This window comes from Equus asinus, chromosome 16, assembly GCF_041296235.1.
Source record: "Equus asinus isolate D_3611 breed Donkey chromosome 16, EquAss-T2T_v2, whole genome shotgun sequence".
Taxonomy (NCBI): domain Eukaryota; kingdom Metazoa; phylum Chordata; class Mammalia; order Perissodactyla; family Equidae; genus Equus; species Equus asinus.
Window position 1 is genome coordinate 14,837,777 of NC_091805.1, and position 24,570 is coordinate 14,862,346.

General features: G+C 34.6%; 1 protein-coding gene across 11 annotated transcripts in view; it reads left to right on the forward strand.

Moving 5' to 3' along the window:
• NEXN (nexilin F-actin binding protein) overlaps nt 1–24,570 on the forward strand; it is a 43,838-nt gene that overhangs the window by 7,253 nt on the left and 12,015 nt on the right. For 2 of the 11 annotated variants that reach the window (XM_014849710.3, XM_044748993.2), the window contains exons 3-10: nt 13,054–13,135; nt 14,562–14,753; nt 14,945–15,020; nt 15,106–15,254; nt 19,955–19,996; nt 21,193–21,390; nt 21,491–21,667; nt 23,307–23,495. In XM_014849710.3, the coding sequence (XP_014705196.3) occupies nt 13,109–13,135; nt 14,562–14,753; nt 14,945–15,020; nt 15,106–15,254; nt 19,955–19,996; nt 21,193–21,390; nt 21,491–21,667; nt 23,307–23,495 (1,050 nt within the window). In that variant the 5' untranslated portion in view covers nt 13,054–13,108. Of the gene's footprint in view, nt 1–13,053; nt 13,136–13,889; nt 14,043–14,561; nt 14,754–14,944; nt 15,021–15,105; nt 15,255–19,954; nt 19,997–21,192; nt 21,391–21,490; nt 21,668–23,306; nt 23,496–24,570 lie in introns of all 11 variants that reach the window. The other 9 variants (XM_014849747.3, XM_044748997.2, XM_070486653.1 and 6 more) reach the window with 8 other exon arrangements.

Below are 24,570 nucleotides of genomic sequence, written 5' to 3' on the forward strand. Positions count from 1 at the left end.
ATCACCAGTCATAATGTCTGGCATACGGTAGGTTCTCCTTCTCACAAAAATGCTATATTATAAATACAGACCTAATCTGTCAAATGTGAAAAAAAATACAAGCTTTTTGATAAATCATGGGCAGCCTATAGCAATATTGCAATATTCCCTCTGAAACCTGTGATAGATACTTAGTTGTCTTCATTTAACATGGATCTGAATGTGCTAGAATGGCCTTGTTTCATCTCTTCATTGTCCCAGCTTTCTATATTATGACCAAACTCTTGTTGATCAGCCACATGTTCAAGCTGACCCTTTGGTCAGTGTTTTCTCTCTACTAGTCTTGATGATAATTCAGCTGGCTTGCCTGAGATCTCAGACACTTAGAAAAGTGCAGTGGGGCTGAATTGTTGTGTTGCTGCTGCCCCTTTAGGGTGGCCAAGGACATTGCATCTGTCTGCTCGGACAGAAGAAAAGTCACTTAATACTAGATTAAGAAAAGTCTATGAGATTCCGGATATAAAATCCTTTAAAATTCAGGTTACTAAGTATAGGAATTGAGTCGTTAAACTAATCTTCATTTAGCGTTCTAAAATGCAGTGAGGGACTGCTCACCCTTTTTACAATGGGACCTGACATGACTTGATAGACTGTTCTTTCCTATAATTCAGTAAGTCTCAGAATGTGGTCTTAGAGTCCCTGGGAGTCCCCGTGACCTTTTATGGGCCCATGAAGTCCTTCGTTTTCCAATCACATATCTGTGTGAAGCCATATTTTCTTTATAAACTTCAGTCAAAACAACGTGTCACAACAGTTTGAATGAGATATGAGAGTACCTGTCTTTTATTAAGCTAGATAGTAAAGAGATGTGCAAAAATGTAAAACAGCGCCACTCTTCTTACTAATTATTTTTATTTTGGAAAATATAGTTATTTTTCATAAAATGTGTTTATATTGACATATAATGGGTTTGTTATTATTAGTTTAAATAACTTAATAAGTATATATTTGAAAATCCTGTTTTAATTTTCAATACATTAAATATCTATAGATATAATCTATATAAACAAAAACTCTCTAGGGTCCTCAGTAATAGGCCCTGAGCCCAAAAAGTTTTGAGACCCACTCTTCTAATTCGCAGCCTTTCTTCCAGTGGGGGCATTTTCTTTAACATCACTGAGCTTATTTTTATTACCCACTTTCAGATGTTACTTAAATAAGTTAGTTTCTAACTAAAAATTTAAGCCTTATTATATTTTCTTGGTAATTATCTTTTATCCCATCTAGACTATAGCTCCATGAAAAGAGATATTTTATGCTCTTCATCTTTCCATATATAGGGCCTTATGCTCTGTCTAGAGCATTGTAGAAAGATCTTCAATAAATGCTTCTTGAATGAATAAACATTTATTCATTTTAGCTCATTCATCTTTTCCAGTTTATTCTTAGTTCTTCATACTCATCACCGCTAAATTTATGAAGTAACGTGGAAACCACGTAGTGCGTGGCACGTAAGAGAGATTCAGTTGTTAGTTTCCACCCTTCTCCTTTATTCAGTATAGAGACTGCAGGTCTTTCCTCTAATATATTGTAGCTTGAAAAAAATCCTTACATTTCATTTATATATGTAACTTAATTTTATTAATGACTTCATTAAATGAGGACTTACCCATTTTCTTTTAGTGGTTACTTTAAAGTCTTCCCGAGAGAGAATAAAAGGCAAGAGTGAGGAGGTTTGCTTCGAGGCATATTACTGAGGGGGTAGGAGGACGTACTGCATAGTGCTTAGGATTTAAAGCATCTATAAAATATTTGTGTCTTATCCTGCAGTAGATGTTGCACAAAATAAATGAAACAGACTTTGTAATTATTGAAAACAATGGAAAAAGTGGATAATTGTTGAAGCTTTGTGATGAGTATATGGGGGTTCATTATATTAGTCTCTCTAATTTTGTATATGTCTGAAATTTTCCATAATGAAAATTAAATAGAGATAGATAAGACTGATATGTCTACGATGTTTAACAATATAAAAATTTTTTAAGTTTATGCTGGATACACCTAGAAACCTAAACACATTTAGAGGTGTCAGGGACTGAAGGGGAAAAACATCCATGCTCAGGGTGAAGTGGAGAAAATCGCCATTTCTATTATAATTAGTTTTGGAAAATACTTCATTGGTAAGGAAGCGGCTAAAAAATCATCTTGGAGGTGGAAACAGGCTATTGAATACATTTGTCCAGATGGGAGGTTGAAGGAATGGGAGGAGACAAGGGAAACCAGAAGGACCGAGGGAACCTGCAGAAGGCCTGACAAGGCAGATGAGAGTTCTGATGCGCTGCAGTTGACATCCTCTGAGCTGGAGGCATAGACGAGAGAGAGAGGGAGAGAGAAGGCAGTGGTTGAGCAGACAGCCTGCTAGGCCTGGATGAAGGCACAAAGAATGGCGAGCTGTGACTGTTAGAAATCAAAAGAATCATGGCTAGAAGTTACTCTGGAACTTTATAAACCTCATTTTACTAATTATGTATACTTAAAATCATGAAGAGCTCTGAAGAAACGGTTAATTTAGCTTCCCAGTAGCAACTGAGGTAACTTTGTGTCCCTGCCACATTTGGATTCTGGTGCCTACTGAAAAGATTTGATAATTTGAAAGTGTTAGTCAGGATTCTGAAGGAGAGAAAACTTTTAAAGTGAGTATTTTGAATTTTATAGTTTCTCATTTTTTAAGTCTGTTAATCAAAATGATAGTGATACATATGAATACTGAATATATACATAGTATTTCTGGTAAGCATAAGTCAATAGTATTTGTATGATACTAAATATATAATAGTATTTCTGGTAAGCATAACTGTATAAAATAGAAGGAAGGCCTGGGGCCTCTGTGCTAAATAAAGCAGCGAATTCCACATGAGTTTATAGCCTAGTAAGTGAAACGTTGACTAATAATACGTGTAAAAAGCATGAAAGTGGGAGGAGATGATAAAATGAGTCAAAGATTGAATGGATATTTGGAATTTAAGAATATGTTTCCAAGAGAGTAATTTAAAAGTCCTCTGTAAGTGTGGGGGCCGGCCCGGTGGCACAGCAGTTAAGTTCGCATGTTCTGCTTCGGTGGCCTGGGGTTCGCCAGTTTGGTTCTCAGGTGTGGACCTACACACCGCTTCTCAAGCCATGCTGTGGCAGGCGTCCCACATAAAACAGAGGAAGATGGGCACGGATGTTAGCTCAGGGCCAGTATTCCTCAGGAAAAAGAGGAGGATTGGTGGCAGATGTTAGCTCAGGGCTAATCTTCCTCAAAAAAAAAAAAAAAATCCTCTGTAAATGTCCAACAGCAGATTTAAAAATACAGTACAGACAGTTTATTAAGGGAGTAAACGTTGAGTCAAAGGAATGAGATCTTTTAGACTTCTTAGTTTTTATGATTACTACATGGATATTGAAAATCCTTCCATGATGACTTTTGGGGTTTATTTTAAACTATAATTTATCATTTAACAGGCCTGAGCTGGGCACCTCAGAGGAACTAATCCTCTGTAATCTGCGAAAGGAGCATAAAGTCTAGCAGATGTACAGATGAAAGTGTGGGTGGAAGTAAGAGAAGTACAAAATGGGGACTGAGAGTGGAAGTTGTTGATCTTAGGCGTCTAACTGGAAGGTTGGGGTATGGTGTATGCTGCCTCTCAATTCCGTACCAACTGTCGATGTTAGAACCCTACCTGTGTCTGCAGATGGCAAAGCAGACTGGACCACTAAAATCCTGTTCCAAGGCTTCTGTTGAGAGTTTTGGCCCAGATTCTGTTAACAACATGAGAATAGGGGGAGTGTCTGTCTCTTCAGTGCTGTATTTCTCAATGTCTAGCAGAGTGCCTGGCACACAGTAGATACTTAATAAATATTTGTGTAATGAATGGTGTATTCTATTTGTATCGTATTCTTGCATAATGATAATCATAATGATAATCATACATTACATCCAGACAATCCTTAACTGTTTATAAAATGCTTCACCTTGAAGTTGGCAGGATTTACTTAGTCGGTAAACAGTTATTATATATGTCTTCTATAAGCCAGGCACACGCTAAGTGCTATGGATACAATGGTGTGTAAAATACAGTCTCTACTCTCAAAAGAGTTCGCATTCTGACAGAGGAGGTGGTGAAGAAAGTGGATCAGTGCCGTACATTCTGGTAAATGCTACAATCGGGGTAAACATGGGGATGCTAGGGCCACACACAGGAGGAGCACTTAACCCAGTCTTTTGGGGTCAAGGAAGGTTTCCTGGAGAAAAGAGACAATTAACCTAAAAACTAAAGGATGAGTAGGAGGTAGCTAAGAGAATAAGGGAATGGTAGAACGTTAAGCTGAGGGAGCCAGCTGTGCAAAGGCTTGAGATGTGCCAGTGTGTCAGTATGGGTGACAGAGCGGGAGAGTGGTGTGGAGAGAGATGAGGCTACAGAAGTAATTTAAACTCCCAAAGTGTATTCAATCGCTGAAGAAAAGGTGTAATGTGAGAAGAAAAGGGCAAAGATGGAAATGTGGGGGCAAACAACATCCAAGAAGTGGAGAGAGGCAAAGCAGGAACGGTCAGAGACGTGAAAGAACAGGGAGAGAATGGCGTCCTGGAGCCGAGTGAGGAGGAGTTCAAGAAGGAAGGAGTGACGGAGTGTCAGATGTAGCAGTGACGTTCAGAAGAAGGGAACTGTCCGTTTTATTTGGTAATATAATGAGAAAAGCATTATTATGCCTATTTTACATATAAAACTGAAGATCACAAAAGTTAACTGGTTTGTCCGAGACCATACCTCTAAGAAATGACCTAAACAGAAACTCTAATGCAAGTTTTCTGGCTCTAACTCCAGTGCTTTTTCCACTGTCACTGTTTTCTTAATGTGTTTGAAAAATCAACAATTAACTGAGAAATTATCATTAGGATATACTTATAATTCTGAATATTTTTTTTTTAAAGATTTTATTTTTTTCCTTTTTCTCCCCAACGCCCCCCGGTACATAGTTGTGTATTCTTCGTTGTGGGTCCTTCTAGCTGTGGCATGTGGGACGCTGCCTCAGCGTGGTCTGACGAGCAGTGCCATGTCCGCGCCCAGGATTCGAACCAACGAAACACTGGGCCGCCTGCAGTGGAGTGTATGAACCCAACCACTCGGCCACGGGGCCAGCCCCTTTAATTCTGAATATTTTGCTACAAAGGTCCTTAAGCAACAAAAGTTATGGTAGAATATTTTGGAAGATTTCAATTTACATATTTGTATTAATCTTTTATCAAATGTAAAAATACATGGGTTTGTAAATTTTTGTATGACAGAGGGCTTATGAAAAGTTATGACAAGATTGAACTTGTATATGCCATTTGTTCTGAATTTGTAAATTTCATAATACACGTTGCACCACATAAAATTATGGTCATTTAGATATTGAGGAGTTATTCTTTAGTCCAAGGCATGGTCCCTAGTGGCTGATATAAGAGAGGAAGGCAGTTTTGGCAGAGTTGAAGGTGATTGTGCCCTTCTGGGAGAGAGGGCATGAGTATTTAGGACATTGTGGAGGGAGGATGGAGAGAGGGTAGTAGGAGAGAGAAAGGAGAGGATTTAAGGAAACTGGAAAATTTCAGCTGCAGTTTAGAGAGCATTATGGCTCCCTTCCTTGGCTGAAGGTCACTGTCTGTGACTCCCTTCCAAAGGAACTTCCTTGATGAGTTTAGTGTTGAGATTGAGTAAGATGTGTGACATTCAACAAATTTTTGAACATTTCACAGAACCCATGTCATGACTTTGTTGGAATCAGTTAATACTTTAAAAAGCCTCTTCATAAAACCAAAATTCTCGCTGTCATTGTACAACTAAAAGTGAATTTGGCTACTTTAGGAGTCCATTGTTCAGTAATGTTCTGTTAGATAAGAAATTCAGAAACCTTCTGTACTCTTGGCAATTTAGCAAAATGATGAGATGGATCAGTATGTTTGTTAATCAAGAGAATGACATACATGTGAATATTGTTACTTGATTCTTCACAATCACTAATTCCAACAATAGGTGTGCTACTTGCATGTCGCTGACTTGGGCACTTCAAAAATCACAGACTAAAACAGTCCCTGATTTATCACACATGAATGAGTTCACTAAATAAATTCTAAACCACAACCAGCTGAGATAGAGCTGCGTTTCATTCAGTACCTGAGAATCATTTAATAACCTAACTCTGTGTTCTGCTTAACTCCAAGTAATTCCAAGAGTAACTGCTAGCATGTCATCAATTTAAAAGGAAATATACTTCCTTAAATAAAACTCTGTGCTGCTCACATGGGCAAAATACGTGTTTCTCACCAGCACCATGTTCTACTGCCAGTTGCCAGCTAAAGATTACAAATTCACTAAATGTAGAGAGTACTATCAATCATGCCTTTTTGGCCTCCAACATACTTCTGTTGCTCAGAATTGTGGTTCTGAAATAATTGGATTAAAGTTTCTGTTGATTACACCAGGAGGTAAAACCTTATGAGCTGATTGGTATTCCCCTTTCCCACACACACAGTTGTACTGTTTTCTTGGTATCAGCATAATACGATGGGTAGGAATGCAGACTCTGGAGTCAGACAGCCTGTTTTCATCCTATGTCCACCACTCGTTAGTTGTGTGGTCTTGGGCAAGTAATACTTGCCTTAGTTCTAAGTCTCAGTTTTCCCATCTGTAACAATTTACAGAAGACTTCAAATCCTATTAGATAAACTCTGAGACATTATTCTCATGTTAATATTTTAAGAATTTTAAATTACTGGGTTTGGAAATTTTTTTGAGAGAGTGTTAATAGTATTTACCTTAAAGGATTATTGTGGGGAGTAAATGAAATAATGCTTGTTAACCACCTGGCATATTACCTGGCACACAGTAAAGGCTCAATAAGTGTTAGCTTGGATTATTATCATCATAATTTTATTCATATTGTGATCAAAGGATGTATTACAGAGACAGTGGGTTTAGATCAGACAATACAAACAATGACTCTGGAACAGAGTTCTTTCCTGTGAAGTTAATAAACCAAACGTTGACATTGGTTTAGCACAGAAAGACAACTGCGTTAGCAACTGAAATACACTGTTGTTCTACCAGACAGAGTCACACTTTTTTTTTTTTAAAGATTGGCACCTGAGCTAACATCTGCTGCCAACCCTTTTTTTTCTTCTTCTTCTTCTCCCCAAAGCCCCCCAGTATATAGTTGCACATTCCAGCTGTGAGTTCCTCTGGCCGTGCTATGTGGGACGCCGCCTCAGCATGGCCAGATGAGCGGTGCCATGTCTGTGCCCAGGATCCAAACCGGCAAAACAAACCAGCAAAACAAACCGGCAAAACAAACCGGCCACCAAAGCAGAGCGCGCAAACTTAACCACTTGGCCACCGGGCTGGCCCCAGAGTCACACTTATTTAAATTATCTGTAAAGGAATCCTATAAATATTTATCTGCTTGATTTTGAATTTTTTTTCTCTAACATAAAACTATTTAAGAGATATGAGTCCTATTGGTTTTTAATCTACACCTTAAAAAACAATTCCCTAGGGGCTGGCCCCGTGGCCGAGTGGTTAAGTTCGCGCGCTCCGCTGCAGGCGGCCCAGTGGTTCGTTGGTTCGAATCCTGGGCGCGGACATGGCACTGCTCATCAGACCACGCTGAGGTGGCGTCCCACATGCCACAACTAGAAGAACCCTCAACGAAGAATACACAACTATGTACCGGGGGGGCTTTGGGGAGAAAAAGGAAAAAATAAAATCTTTAAAAAAAAAACAATTCCCTAAAACAAAAAGCTAATAAACTTATTTTGCTACAGCTTTTTTATCCTCAAAATGCAGAACAGAGAAAACTATCAGCAAGGGATCACTTGCTTATATTTTAACCAAAAAAGTTAAGGTTAGTACTGTTTGAATTTTCACAAACTTTCAAATTGAGAGCTCAGAATACTGAAACAACATTTAAAAAACTATTTTAAGTATTTTTTTCTCATACTAAATTTAAAAAGTCAATATTATTTTATTCTGAAAATATAAATAAGTCAAGATATAACCTGAGGATTTTAAAAAAATTAGACAAAGAGGGCTGCCTAATTCATTTATTCTCCAGGACTACTCTTGACAGGCTAATTCTTCACTGTCACCAAGCCACTCAATTTGCTTTCATTTCACCAGGAAAAAAAGGCATCTTGAAGTTCTCTCTGGCCAATTAATTCAGCTAAAATTTATCAATCCTTATAATCTCATGTGAGATTGCTCAAATTTTCCTCATACCCTTTGGCATCACTCTTTCAAATTACACAAACACTATGCTAATATATGCTCACTAGCAGAGAAGTATAGTTTTTTACTGAAGATGGTAAATTGTAGTGATGAAGACCATGAGTGATGAAATTATCTAACTAATGTTAGGTGTTATTCTAGAGTTTTTCACATAGGTTTTCTCATCTAATCCTAACTAGGAAGCAGTAGGGTTGGAATTTGGATTTAGGGCTGATTATCAAATTCTGGCAATCAAAGCATGAGGTGATGAAGGCCTGTATTAGTATGGGGGCAGTGGAAATAGTGAAGTAATATATAAGAACAAGTCTGAAAAAAACATTCACAAATCTTGACAAATTTAGGAGATATAGAAGAATGAACCAGAAATAACACTAAGGTTTGAGAAGCTATGAGAACACAGGGTAGGTTTTGTTGGTTATACAAGAAATATCTATTGGTAACTCTAGATTTGATACAATAGCTCAGGGAAAAGAACAGGACTGGAGCTCTTTGTTATTTTCATCTCAGACTCATAGAATTAGATGACTCATAAACCTAGTTAATGATGCTCTCATCCATGCATGGCCTGTTTTATTAGGTAATTATTGTTAATGAAGTAATAAACACCCACAGACCCACTAAACAACAAAAGTTAGGACCTTGTTAATAATTACATGGAATAATGTCCCACCCACCTCATCATATTGTCTCCTCCCACAAAGAAAACTTTAGCTCCAGATGGTTCCACTGGGAACTTCTTACAAACATTTAAGGAAAAAATAATACCTGTTCTCCGTGAACTCTTACAGAAAATTAACGAAGGGGAAATACTTCCCAACTCATTCTGTGAGAGAAGTATTACTCTGTTAGCAAAAGCAGACATTACAGGAAAATAAAACTGTATAAATAAATAAAAATAAATAAAAAACTGTATAAATAAAACTGTATAAAAATAAAAAGGACATTGAGATCAATGTCCCTCATACACATGGATGCAATATTTCTTAGCAAAATTTTATCAAATTGAATTTATTTGTATGTTAAAAGGATAATGCAACATGATCAAATGAAGCTTATCCTAGGAATGTAAAGTTGATTTAACATTTGAAAATAAATTAATGTAATTCACCATAGTAAAAATAGAAACCATATGATTATCTCAATAGACACAGAAAGAAATTAGATTAAATCCAACATCCATTCCTGACATCACTCCAGCACCGTAAAAGTAGACAGCAATGTAATCGGATATAGGGCATCTAAGAAAAATCTGTAGCTAAAATTATACTTAATGGTGAAAGACTGAACATTTCCCCCCTAAGATCAGGAAGAAGGCAAAGATGTCTGCTCTCTCTAATTCTATTTAACATTGTACTGAAGGTTCTAGCTAGTACAATCAGGCCAGAAAAAGAAACAAAACACATCCAGATTGGAAAGGAAAAAGTAGAATTGTGTTCACAGATGATATAATTGTCTATGTAGAAAATCTGATGGAATCTCCAAAAAACCCGATGGAACTAAGAAGTTACTTTAGCAGGGTAGCAGGATATAAGGTCAGAATACAAAAATATATATCTATATGCTAGCAACAAACAATCATCAATTGAAATCTAAAAAACACCACCAATTATAGTAGCATCAAAAATTTGAAATTAGTTAGGGATAAATCTCACAAAAGATGTGAAAGATCTGCACACTGAAAATGATGAAACATTTCTGAGAAAAAATATAGGAGAAGTAAATAAATGGAGAGGTATACTGTGTTCATAGATCAGAAGACTCAATATTATTAAGATGTCAGTTCTCCCCAAATCCATCTACAGATCCAATGCAATCCCAGTCAAAATCTCAGCAGGCATTTTCACAGAAAATGACAATCTGATTCTAAAATTTCTGTGTGAATACAAAGGACCTAGAATAGCCAAAACAACTGTGAAAAAGAACACAGTCAGAGTTACGCTACCTTTCTCAAGCCCCATTATTAAGTATACTAGTCCAGACTGTGGCATGGTGACTATAGTTAAAAAAAAAAAAAAGAGAAAAACAATGTGGTATTGGCATCAAGGGAGACAAATCGATTGATGGAACAGGATGGGGGGTCCAGAAGTAGACCCACACATGTATGGTCAATTGATTTTTGACAAAGGTACAAAAGCATTTTACTGGAGAAAGGATACATTTTTTCAATAAATGATCCTAGAAAAATTGTTATCCATATGCAAAAAAATGAATTTGCACCATATACAAAAATTAACTCAAAATGGATCAAAGACCTAAATGCAAAACCTAAAACTATAAAACTTCTAGAAGAAAATGTAGGATAAGTTCTTCTTGATTGTGACTTAGGCCAGTACAACACCGAGAGCACAAACCATAAAAGAAAAAATTGATAAAATGGACTTTGTCAAAATAAAGAACTTCTGCTCTTCAAAAGATACTGCTAAGAAAATGAAAAGACACGTGAAAGACTGGGAGAAAATCTTTGCAAATTATACATCTGATATAGGCCTTCTATCCAGAATATATAAAGTACTCTCAAAATTTAATAATGGGCAAATAAACAACCCAGTAATAAAATGGGCAAAAGATATGAACAGATACTTACACCAAAGAATATTTACAGGTAGAAAAGAAACATGAGAAGATGTTTAATATCATCAGTTATTATGGAAATGTAAATTAAAACCATAATGTGATGTCACTATATACCTTTAGAATGTCTAAAATTAAGAAGACTATACCAAGTGTTGGTGAGGATATAGAAAAAGTGTCACTCTCATGCACTATTGGTGGGAAGATAAAATGGTACAACCACTTCGAAAACAGTTTGGTAGTTTCTTACCAAGTTAAACATAAATCTACCATAAGGCCTAGTCATTGTACTTTATTTATCCCAGAGAAATAAAAAAAATATGTCCACACAAAGACTTGTACATGAGTATTCATAGCAGCTTTATTTATAATAGTAACTGGAAACAACCCAAATGTCCATCAATAGATGAATGGTTAACAAATTGTGGTATGTTCATACAATGGAATAATATTCAGTAATAAAAAGGGATGAACTGTTGATATTTGCAATAACCTGGATGAATCTCAGAATAGTCATGCTGGGTGAAAGAGACCAGACATTAGAGTGCATACTATATGATTCCATATGCAGAAAATTTAAACTAATCTACAGTGACAGAAAGCATATCTGCCAGGGGTTGGGGGTGGGAGAGGCAAGAAGAAGAGGAAGGTAAAGAGTCTGAGAAAACTTTTGGGGGTAATGTATATATTCATTATCTTGATTGTGGTGATGGTGTCATGGGTACAATACATATGTCAGAACTTATCAAATTGTACAGTTTTAAAAAGTGTAGTTTAGGGGCCAGCCTAGATCCTGGGCACGAACCTACACACCACTCATCAAGCCATGCTGTGGCAGGTGTCCCACATATAAAATAGAGGAAGATGGGCATGGATGTTAGCTCAGGGCCAGTCTTCCTCAGCAAAAAGAGGAGGATTGGCAGCAGATGTTAGCTCAGGGTTAATCTTCCTCAAAAAAAGAAAAAAGAATGTAGTTTATTGTACATCAATTATACCTTAGTAAAGCTGGTAGAATTTTTTTTAAAGTCATAAATAAAATTCTAAAAAGTATTCAATTAATCTAGAAATAGAAAGGAAAAGAATAATAGAGGAACAAAAGAAGAGAGGGCAAACAAGAAACAATCAGTAAAATGTTAGGCTTAAGTCCATGCCTATAAATAATTACATTAAATAATTACATTAATTTGGTAACCACTGCAACTAAAAGACAGATATTATCAGAACTGATTTTTAATTTTATTTTAATTTATTTTTTTGAGGAAGATTAGCCCTGAGCTAACTACTGCCAATCCTCCTCTTTTTGCTGAGGAAGACTGGCCCTGAGCTAACATCCATGCCCATCTTCCTCTACTTTATACGTGGGATGCCTACCACAGCATGGCTTCCCAAGCAGTGCCATGTCCGCACCCGGGATCCGAACCAGCGAACCCCAGGCCGCCGAGAAGCCGAACGTGTGAACTTAACCACTGCACCACCAGGCCCGCCCCAGAACTGATTTTTTAAAAAGCAAGCACCAATTATATGCTGTGTCCAAGAGATATACTTTACATATAAAGATATAGATAGGTTGAAAGTAAATGGGTAGAAAATTATATACCATGCAAAGTAAACTTAAGAAAGTTATGTCTATTTTAATATCAGAAGAATTTAAAACAGTGAAGTAAGAGGAGGGAAATTTCATACTGATGGAAGGGTCAATTCAAAAAGAACATATTACAGTCATAATGTAAATGCACTTAAAAGAGCTTGAAATTACGTGAAACAAAAATCACAGAATTAAAAGAAGAAATAGTTCCATTTAGTTGAAAACTGATAGAAGAACTAGGCGCCCCCCCAAAATATTTAGTAATGACATAAAACATCCAAATAACAGGATCAACCACCTCGACCTAGTTGATATTTATAGAATAATACACCCAATAACTGCAGAATACACTTTCTTTGCAAGTGCACTTGATATGTTCACCAAGCTATTCTGGCCCATAATCTTACAAGGATCTTGTAACACCATGAGCCTCGTACCTTCAATACCCTGTATCTTGGAAAAAGGAGCTAAGGGTTATCACAATTTGTTACTTGCCTAGATTATATCAGTATGTTTCGAGGAGCAATTAACATGCTATTTCTGTTCACAATAATACATAGCATATTAAAAAACTGTCATTAAAAATTCTTATTCAAGACTAATACATTTTTTCAGGTGCAAAGATATACAAAGCTTCATAATCACCCCAAGACCACACCCAAGAGCAAACATGAATGATATTTCCCAAAAAGCTGAGGTAAGTCTCAAAAGTTAAAAAAAAAATGGAGGAAATGTGAGATTGACTGCAGAATTGGTGAAAAGGCAGTTGTTTGGTGGAAAGGTCATATTCAGAAGTTCATGATAACAGTGTGAAGATGTAAAACATAAGAAAAGATAAAATTCACAGGCTGGTCTTGAGTGCGGTATTTTCATTTCATTTCACTGGATTCTAATCTAGGAAGCATGATTATTTGTGAATGATAGTGAAATGGCTACCATCTTTAGAATTTAATATCTTGATAAGTCTTAGGAGTTTTTTTTTTTAGTATTAAAAAACCAGATTTGATGCATACTCTTAGGAGAAAGTGATAATTCACTCTCAGGCCAGGATCCTTCTTCCAGCAGCTGCAATTCTCTTGGCCTTTTTCTGGTTCTTGACTGTAGTTACTGAGAGTTGTAGTAAGGGGACCTCAGTTTCTGACACCCCAAAATTATAAACTTTAAAAAACCTTAAATGAACAATGACACCATAAGTAGAAAATAAGATAGAGGCTGGGTATGCCACAAATTAATTTAAAAATTTGTCTTTATCACTAGGGGAGAATGTTTGGTGTTCTGAGGCACTGAAGTTTTATTTATTGAAACTTCTTTTAGAGATCAGCTTAATTTTCAAAAGATGAAAATAATATGCTTTCCTGGTTTTAGACTAGAGGAAAATCTTTTCTCCAGTCTTTTACCAGAGCCTTCCTTCTTTGGGAAGCTCTATTGCCATTTGGGAATTTTCCTCGTAGAGCTCATCCTACTTGGAATGATACAGCCATCTTACGCATTCAAAATGTTGGTTTAAAGAAGCTCTAGATGGGCAGGATAGAAGGAGCAACAGCATAAATCGCTGCTTGTGCACGAAGACCCTGGCGCACTTCAGCCACAAATGAGACGTAAAGGTCTGGCCTCCACTTTGGCTCATGTTAGATGTGGAAGCAAGCAAGAATGTTAATGTGTGAATTAGCCTTTAAATTTTAAAGCCTAAACTTTTGCTTTGTTTTCTACTTCATCAAATTTATTGAAATTAGTCTCCGTGTCCTTTAAGCAAGTGATGTAAACTCTGAATCTTTAATAGTGGAGTAGGTCACTAAAATACAGGTTGTTTTAAATTAGAATCCAGTATTCAATTTTTATATTTTACTAGTCTTAAGCTTCAGTAAAACACATCTACAAAATGGGACTTCTTTACTATTTATTAATAAAATTTTTACTCTCATGTTTTCCGTAATTTCATTTTTCATACTTGGATTTAGAATGTATCTAATCAGATTCTGATGGTACAAATAAAGGTTTTGAATTCATTTCTATTTTCTGTTTCAATAAGTATTTCTTATATTGCTTATTCTGCTCTGTCTTTACCTAATTTCCTCTTATCTTATTTTTTTTAACTTTCTTTTCTTTATTTTCTTCTAACGAAGATTCTGCTTTCTTCATCTAAACCTATCCAAAAATCCTATGTGCCAAAACTTGGCAAGGGTGATATAAAGGATAAGTTTGAAGCCATGCAGAGAGCCAGGGAAGAAAGAAATCAAAGGAGATCTAGAGACGAAAAGCAAAGAAGAAAAGAACAATATATTAGAGAGAGAGAATGGAACAGGAGAAAGCAGGAGGTTATTTTATTTTACTTTATTGTTATGCAAATACTCATTTTCATCTTTTTAATTTAATTATTCACATTAATCACATTTCATATTAACTATAAAATAATTTTCTGTAGTTATAAACTAATTTCAAACTCTGCATATAATATGACTTAGTCTAAACTTTGGACATGTTCATATTAATTTATGTAACCATCTAGATTAAAGAAATGCTTGCTTCTGATGATGAAGAGGTATCTTCTAAAGTAGAAAAGGCCTATGTCCCAAAGCTAACAGGTAAGAAACCTGAGGGGTAAGTTGTAAATTAAATTGCAAAAAAGGAAACATAGCAAAATATCAGACATGTTTCATACATTCTTAGGAACCGTGAAAGGTAAATTTGCTGAAATGGAGAAGCAAAGACAAGAGGAACAAAGGAAGAGAACGGAGGAGGAGCGAAAACGCAGAATTGAACAGGATATGTTAGAAAAGAGGAAGATACAACGTGAATTAGCAAAAAGGGCTGAGCAGGTACACACTAAATGTTAAATTGTTATTTGCTTCAGAAACTAATTTTACAGAGTAAAACTAATCAGTATGTTGCCTAATGAAAATATTTTAATATAACATAGACCTATTAAATAGCTGCTATCTCGAAAACAAGATCTTAAGCACAAATATTTAATGTCAAATGCCTAGAAGGATAAGGGCAGAATGTGCCTATTTTAAGGTTGAATACTGAGATGACTTTTCTTCTTTACCATCTTACCATTCTGTCCACGTTCCTTACAGTGTCCACACTCCTTATTTTTCCTGACATGTTAGAGGATTTTACAAAGAAGTAGGGCAATTTCATACATAAACTATCCACAAGCATCTAACAAGATGCTGGTCTTTTAATAGCAATCAGTAAATACTTTTTGGTTATTATAAAGCACCAAGGTGTAATTAGGATATCTTCCTAATCAAGAATTTGAAACAAATTAAATCATTTTATTTAATAATGGTATTATTAGCTAGCTTGTTAACTTTTTTTAAAGTTGGGGACAGGAGTAGGAGAGGGGAGAAATGTGTGACAGTCATTTCCTTCATATAGCTATAACTTGTCCATAGCCACAGAGGACAAATTAGAAGAGAGAAAAGTAGTAGTATGATTTTACATAGTATCTTAATGAACTGAGAATTCCCATATATTTTTAGATCAGAGCATGAGTACTAAGAGGCTGGTAAGTATTTTTAAAATACTCAAGAATCTGATCTAATTTCCAGAAAACATTAATCTCTCAAAATTATTAGTCATTATAATGACGTAGAAACTTGAAGTTCTAATAGTCATAATTGCATTTTATTGAGAACTGATCAATTCACAAAATTTCTTTAATATATTGATACTTATGTTATAAATTATCTGTAGTATACAGTTGAAAACATGACAGAAGACAGTTATCCTGTTTATGTACTTCAATCTGGTATACACTGTAAGATCAAAAAGATGATCAATGTAGGGGCTGGCCCCGTGGCCGAGTGGTTAAGTTCGTGCGCTCCGCTGCAGGCGGCCCAGTGTTTCGACGGTTCGAATCCTGGGCGCGGACATGGCACTGCTCGTCAGACCACGCTGAGTCAGCGTCCCACATGCCACAACTAGAGGAACCCACAACGAAGAATACACAACTATGTACCGGGGGGCTTTGGGGAGAAAAAGGAAAAAATAAAATCTTAAAAAAAAAAAAAAAAAAAAAAGATGATCAATGTATTGAGCTTAATGAGATGATAATGGTATTTATCTCCCGGAATTATTAATAAGATTATATGAGTTAATAAATGCAAAGCACTTAGAAAAGTGCCTGGTACAAAGTAAGAGGGCTATAAATACTTAATGTTTTACCTAGATAATATTATATATAGATAAAATGTCATGAAACCATTTTAGTTTCTCCTTCTCTCATCAATATTTTAACAAATATCCTAACATAGTCTTCACAGTATGTTGTCTCTTTAAAAAACATTTTAATTGTGAATTGTACTTGACTTTTTTTGCCTCCTCTTTAAGTGCCTTAAATCTATTTGCTATGCTCCTTTCAGTTTCCACTACGTTTATAAAAAGAAAAGTGACAAAGAAGGCAAAGCATATGCTATACTTGCATGTCAAAGAAATTTATTTACCCCAGACTTTGCAAATAACCACTTCCAAGACATGAATAGCCACTTGTATGCTGGCAAATAATGACATGCCAGATGAATTATAGAAAAGAATTGGAATTTCCTATATTGTATTACTTTGTACCTCTTTATCTGAGGAAAGGATGGTATATATTTTACCTCTGCCACCTCCAGTCATCAAAGATTAGTATTCATTTTGCAATGAAATTTCACAAGGGAATACAATTATAATAAATAAGTATTATAAATTATATATTATAAATATAAAATATATCACTATGTAACTATATAAATTATGCAATAAGGTAATACAATATAATAAAATATGTAATTAAAATATATGGTGTTTGGCAGCAAATAATGGGTATGCACACGGGGTTAATCTCCTTCTTTTAAATCTTGTGTCCTTTTTCAAAAAGCACTGATTGCTCAGTAGACTTTAAGACCCATTACAACCCGGGGGACTGAATATGTACGTAGTGGTTTCTCAAAGAAAAACTATGTGTGTGTTGAAGAGGTGAGTTTGAATATGATGAAGACGTAGGATACTCAGAGAGAGATGGAAACAAAATATAACCATGAAAAAGAACCACTTGGTTACTAACTCTTGATACTACATGGCAGGATGCCATATAATCCTGGTTAATGAAACTTTTGGCCTATTAAATTGTTTGAGAATGTGTAGGTACAGCAAAATAAACTTTTAATAGTAATTTCATCTTGCAACTATAGAAAGTTTAATTTTAAAATTAATTTGCTTTAATCCAATTAATATGTTTTCTGCTCAAATCTGATAAAATTTAATGTATCTTTGAATATAATAGGTAAAGTATGACATAGGTAGTCAAGAAAATTCTTAATGTTTGTTTGAAAAATCCACTTGTACAAGTGCATATTCAAGAATGCTATAGAAGGGATTCCTGAGTCAGGAAAGTAGCTGAGTGACCTTCAAGGTAATTACCAGTTCTGAGATTCTAGGATCACATGATGAATTAAAAATGGGGGTACTTTGTATACTAGATGTTAGAACCAAAGACCAATAAAATTTGGGGGAGAATCTTAATTTAGTATAATCTGGTTATCTTTGAGGATACTCTGATGGGCAAGGTTAACATCTATCAATTTAGAAAAGAGAACATATTGGTGGGGGATTGGGGTGTTGAAAAAAAGGGAAGAAAAGGAAGTTGATTTGGGAAGGAGTTTTCTTTCCATAAATCACAAGATATAGTTGAGAAGCAGCTCTTCAGTGGTAGCTTCTGAAAGCCAACGCTATGCCTAAACTGAGTATCTCAGTTCTCTGTGGATATACTGACACCATAGTCACTTAAATGAACTCATCTTTTTCCTTGTTTGTTGAAACCCAATGAAAAAAATTCTATCTTTTGTTGTTTTGGTAATAATTTAAAATAAGCAAAGAAGTAAGCAAAAAAAAAAAAACAAAAAAAAACCTCTCCAAGTACAGGGTACTGTCTTACCATAAGCTAATCAAAATCTGAGAAAGCTGTAGCAGCAAGAAAAAGAAATTTGAGATTAAGAAATTTAGAATTTCTCTTCCCTATACTCTCAATGTCTGGCTTCTCATCATATAACCTAGAACCTTTTATTGAGAGATTAATGTGATTTGTAGAGGAATTGTTAGCATGCTTTTGAAAGGACATAATTTTGTAATTATTTTATTATAGATCCATTAAAGTTTTTCTTAGTATAATGCATCATTCAATAAAACCTTCACCATTTACACAGCAAATCAGTGTAATAAATAATTCTGTAACAAAGCAAATTATTCTGAACAAAACTACTAAAAACAAACTATTAAAATATTAAGTAGAGGCCAGCCCTGGTGGCCTAGTGGTTGAGTTGGTGTGCTCCGCTTCAGTGGCCCGGGGTTTCTTTCCCAGGCACGGACCTACACCACTTGTCTATCAGTGCCCATGCTGTGGCAGCGGCTCACATACAAAAAATACAGGAAGATTGGCAACAGATGTTAGCTCAGGGCCAATCTTCCTCAACAACAACAATTAAGTAGATTATTTTTAATGAATGATTTGTTCAGAATAATTTATTTTTCAAGAAATTTGGTATCTTAATAAAATGTATTATTTCTTCCTTGACAGAGAATATAGAAAAGTGGGGTGATGAAAGAATAGGAACTGACCCAGTCCAGTTCCTAGTATAAGCCAAGGTGCAACACAATTTCCTTAGACAGTGTGAGGAACAAACTACTTCCAGACTCTTTCGTTGGTGTTAAAAATCAAATTAAAACAATAAACAATCTGAATTTTTACTTCCTAACTTTTCCCATTTTCCTATTGCTTATGTTCCCTCTTTCTGAACTCTCAAACATTGCATTATTTAAATCACTTATCTTCTCTCATTTCTCAGTTTGTTACGTACATTAATTAGCTTGCCCCTCAAATTAATCTAATGATATTTCTTATGAGAAATGGCCAAAAGCTCCCTCCTTTTGAATGAGGCCCTTTCCTACCTAGATCTAGTCAAAATATAGGGTACACAATTTTGAATGTCAGAATTATTTTCCCTTCTAAACGAGCCATGTGAAAGCCTACTCCTTTGACCACACTTTATTATTGTCAGTTATATTTTTGCCATGTATTTATATTGTAAAATATAGTCATGATGATGATTTGATTACTAATGACAGGTTTTCCTTTTGTTAGGCAGAGACAGAGAATGGAGAAATGTTTCTGTATCTCAGTTTATATTACTAATTTAATTAACAATTGCTGCTTTCGTAAGCTTACAGCCAGGTCATAAGAGTTTGGTCCATTATTCAAATTCCAGAATTACAAAGGTAGGCTTTATTTTAATTTTTTCTTAATATGTTGTTCCCTAGATATTGATGTTGATATCAAAATGCAAAAACTAATATAAGGTTTAATCTCCATTTAAAAGGACATAATTGGCTAATTTGGAGGAATATTAAAATATTTCAAAAATTATAAATTTGAAAATTTACCATAAGCACAACTAAACTACTTTTCAGTTGTATGTTTAAAAACAAAAAGCAGAAATCCAATGTAATGTAATGATATGAAATTCTCATTCAATAGATTGAGGACATAAACAATACGGGAACTGAATCAGCATCAGAGGTAAATGGACATTTCCTTTAATGAAACGTTCACCTAAAACTATCTGATTCACAAATAATCTATTAAAAAATTAAAAGTTTTTATTCTTTTTATTATAAATATAGCAACAACAAAAAGGATGAAAATATTTTGCAAAAGCAAGATCATACTTTTGCTCTTTCAAACACTATAGCTTAGTGTTTTTAAAGAAAAGTATGTTTTTGCTTTCATGGTTAAATTAGAGACGCAAATCTGAGTTTGAGATTCTCTGCCAAGACTATATAGTTCTTGAACTTTTACTAATAGTTGAGATTGTTGAAAGCTAACATTTTAAAAGGGCAGTTTTCTTTTCATCATTTGTCTTCTTTCCTCAGAGTTCCTGGTGGTTTGTTTCGGTTATTACATACTGTTAGAGAGTGCAGTATCTGTTACCGTGAAGGAATGTTCAACAACCACAAAAATTTTAGTTTTCCCTTTTTAACTAACAGAGAAAGTTATAAATCAATCAATTTGATGGTGTGCCTAAAATTTCAGCCACATAAATTGGAAGCAATTTTATTTTAGGAGCATGTGTTACAAATTATAGCTTCTCTTTATTTTTGAAAAAAGTTCAGAGGCAACAATGGATTATGTAATGGAACTAATTAAAATGCACTTTAAAAACAACAAATTTAAGACTATTTTAATAGGCTCAAATGCCAAATCATTTTATAATATAAATGTTTTATAAGTCACTTGAAAATACTGTTTTTTTCCCCCTCTCACTAAATACTAATTTTATTAAGTATTTAAAAACTCGCATGGAGAGAAAAATCATATGGAGACACTGTTTTGTGTGTTTAAACTGAATCCAGTCACCATCAAATTGGTTTAGAGTACACTCACATGCACATTACCTTTTGTGGGATTAGTGCACGGATAGCTAAATTCAGATAATATCATGCAGTTTTATCCAAACAGCTGTATTAACGTCATCTTCTAGGAACGAAGAGGCTCCTTGAACCTTGTCAGCAATGGATTTCAATAAGATTAACTCATAATGTAGAGGGAACTCAGAGAAAGAGCTATTTAATAGAAATCTGTAAAAAAATATAAATTTTTCTTCTTCATAACACTGATGGCAATGTAATGAAATTCACCAATGATGGAGGTAAAGTCTTGTGAAACCTGAATTTTAATTAGGGGGAAATATGCTAATTATCTATTTTGTAAATTAGGAAGGAGATGAGTCACTGCTTGTAACAGTGGTACCTAGCAAATCACACAAAGCATCTGGAAAAATAAAAAAGAATTTCGAGGATCTAGAAAAAGAACGAGAAGAAAAAGAAAGGGTCAGATATGAAGAGGATAAAAGAATAAGATATGAAGAACAACGACGATCTCTCAAGGAAGCAAAGTGTCTTTCGTTGGTCATGGTAATTTTTTTTTTTGTCAGGGAGCAAATCAAAGCAGTTAAGTTGGTTAGCAGCATTTCCCTTTATGATTAACAGATGGGTTTTCATAATGTTTTCTTAGGATGATGAACTGGAAAGTGAGGCTAAAAAAGAATCACTTTCTCCTGGAAAATTGAAACTAACTTTTGAAGAATTGGAAAGACAAAGACAAGAAAACCGGAGGAAGCAAGCTGAAGAGGAAGCAAGACAACGTTTAGAAGAAGAGAAGCGTGCTTTTGAAGAAGCAAGGCGGCAAATGGTAAAACAATCATGTATATATAATGTTTATCTATATAATGACATAATTTATAATTTAATAAATGATATATATATATACTTTATATAATAGTATATAAATGTCATATATAAAACATTTAATATTAGGGAAGGTAGCTGGCTTTAGATAAGGTTCAATCCTATAAATTCAAGGAGATTTTCTATATAAAAGGGTCTGATTTTGAAACTGTATACATATTGAACATATAAGATTCATTTATATTATTTTCTAGTTTCCATCTGGGGACATTTATCTAATATGCTTTAAATTTTTATTTTTATAAATTGTTGTAAATATGCAAAATAATTACTCAATGAACTTGGTTTCTCTTCCTCTGTTAGTTCAGACTGCAGTGTATTTAAACACAGGGTGCAGCACATTTTCAAGTCTAATCATAAGTGTACACTCAGTTTCAGTCCAGTTTTGCAAATGTTTGAACATATCAAAGTTAGTTTGCTATGGAATATGCAGTTTGCCATACAAAGTATGTATGTATGTGTGTGTCTGTATATATTATATGTGTATATATGTATATAGCGTAGTGTATATAGTGTAGTGGTTAAGAGTATGGATTTTGGAACCACACTGCCTGGATTCAGATATCTACCACTTGGTAAGTGTGTCACCATGAACAAATTATTTAACCTATATCTTAGTTTCTTCATTTGTAAAATGGTGAAAATAATTGTGCCTACTTCTTAAATTGTTAAATGAGTTAATACAGAAAGCAGTTGAAGTAGTGTCTGGCATATAATAAGTGCTTTAAAGTTTTTACTATTATTATTAATAAATTTATCAATAAAAATAAAATTTAAATAACAGATTCCAAATCTCATTATAAGAAGTTAAAAATGGAACATCTATAATTTTTTAAAGCTCTCAGAATTTCTTGACCAACTTTTATTAATGATGTTCTAAAAACTATATCTTCAAAATTTCAACTTTCTAGATATTTGTTTGAAAATGTTATTAGTTTTGGGTAATTACAGTTGCATAATACCTACACATTTTAGATATCACTGGTGGTTAATTTAATGAAAAGATAAAGAAAAATCATTAGTTAATCTAATCATTTCAATGAATAATATTAAATTAGAATTTTAACTATAAAACCATAAAATTTGAATTTTATATAAAAGACTTCCAGATAATCTTTTATCTGATTAGTATAAGGAAAAGTACCATAGTTCATAGTAAAAAATCCATGAAAATTACAAAAGGAGAACTTTATTTTATTACCAAAGAGATTCTGTTTAGGTATACTTGAACCTCAATTTAAGTACACACACACACACGTGTTTTATGTTTGTTCTGGGAGAGTTAATATTTAATAGAACTCTTAAATGATGCCTTAAAAAATTTTAAACACTCTATCTTATCTATTTAAAAATTTGACTTGCTTGAAAAATTTTATTTAACTTGAGTACATCTTTATTTGGAATTTCTCCAAATTTGAGTATTTTATCATATAAGACATTATAAAGGAAGGTGATTTTGGTCAAGTATATTAAGGGCAAAGAAACATTCCTGTATGAGGTGGCTGATTGGTGCTTTTTGATTGATAATTCATTCCTGTCTTTGATGAATCTCAATTCTTAGTAATGAGTTGTTTCTTGGTTAGGTAAATGAGGAGGGGGAAAACCAAGAGACAGAAAAAATTTTTAAAGGGTACCGCCCTGGTAAACTCAAACTCAGTTTTGAAGAAATAGAAAGACAAAGGAGAGAAGATGAAAAAAGGAAAGCAGAAGAAGAAGCCAGAAGAAGAATAGAGGAAGAAAAGAAGGCATTTGCTGAAGCAAGGAGAAGCATGGTAAGACAGAACGTACCTGAAAAATGCCATTAGGATTCAACATTTTAGAATATGTTGAGAAATCATTAAACTTTGGGGAATACACTATTATTTCTGGAATTTGAGCCAAGAGTAGGGATGGCAGGTAAGTTTTAAAGCCTCCTATGGTATGCGCCCAGTCAGTTAAAGGTGTTCACTTCAGTGTAGTGTTGAGAAGGTTCTGATTAAATTGCTGTGCCTGGCATAGGGGATTGAATATTCTCTTCCTTCTCTGGGAAGGCATGTTTCCCAGAACTAAGTACCTAAGCAGGGAGTTTCCTATGCCCACCTTTCTTTCCCTCCTCTCCCTTCACACATTTCCTCCTGCCTTCCCTCATTCCTTCCTTTCCTTCCTTCTTTCTTTCTTTTCAATTTCCATCCCATCTGGTATATATTAAATGGCCAAAGCCATTTAATCACAATTATTTAACTCTCCAAAATGGTCACCCATCACTTCTGGATATTATTACCCAACTTCTCTCTGCCACAAATTTTTATTTCTTATACTATTTTAATGTTTGTAAAATGTACCGCTATCTGACAAACTTTATTTTCAAGCAAGTTGACATATGAATGCTGCATCCCCTTCTTGACACATTCTAATTGGCTTCAGTGATGTGACCTGGCTTTCTTCCTAAGTCTGGGTGAGTTTCAGACACATTTATCCACGTGTTTATTTGGCTTCATCACTCACCCAGATGCTTAAATCACAAACTTGGGAGCCTTCAACACTTCCACCTTCTCATTCATGCCTCACATCAAATCATTCACTAAGTCTGATTTGTTCTACCTCCTAAATCACTCTAAAAATCTGTCAGTTTTTCCCCATTTCCCACTGCCACTATTAATCAAGGTCACTGTTATCCCTTGTCTCAGGCCAACTCCTAATTAACTTGCTTTCTTGTCTATAATCCATTCTTCTCTGTAAAGCCAGGAGTGATCTTTCTTTCTTTCTTTTTAAAGTAAATCTGATTACTTTACTATTTTGCTTAAAAATTTTCTACTTCCCTTAAGCAAAAATCCAAAAACATGTTTTTTGTTTTGGTGAGGAATATTT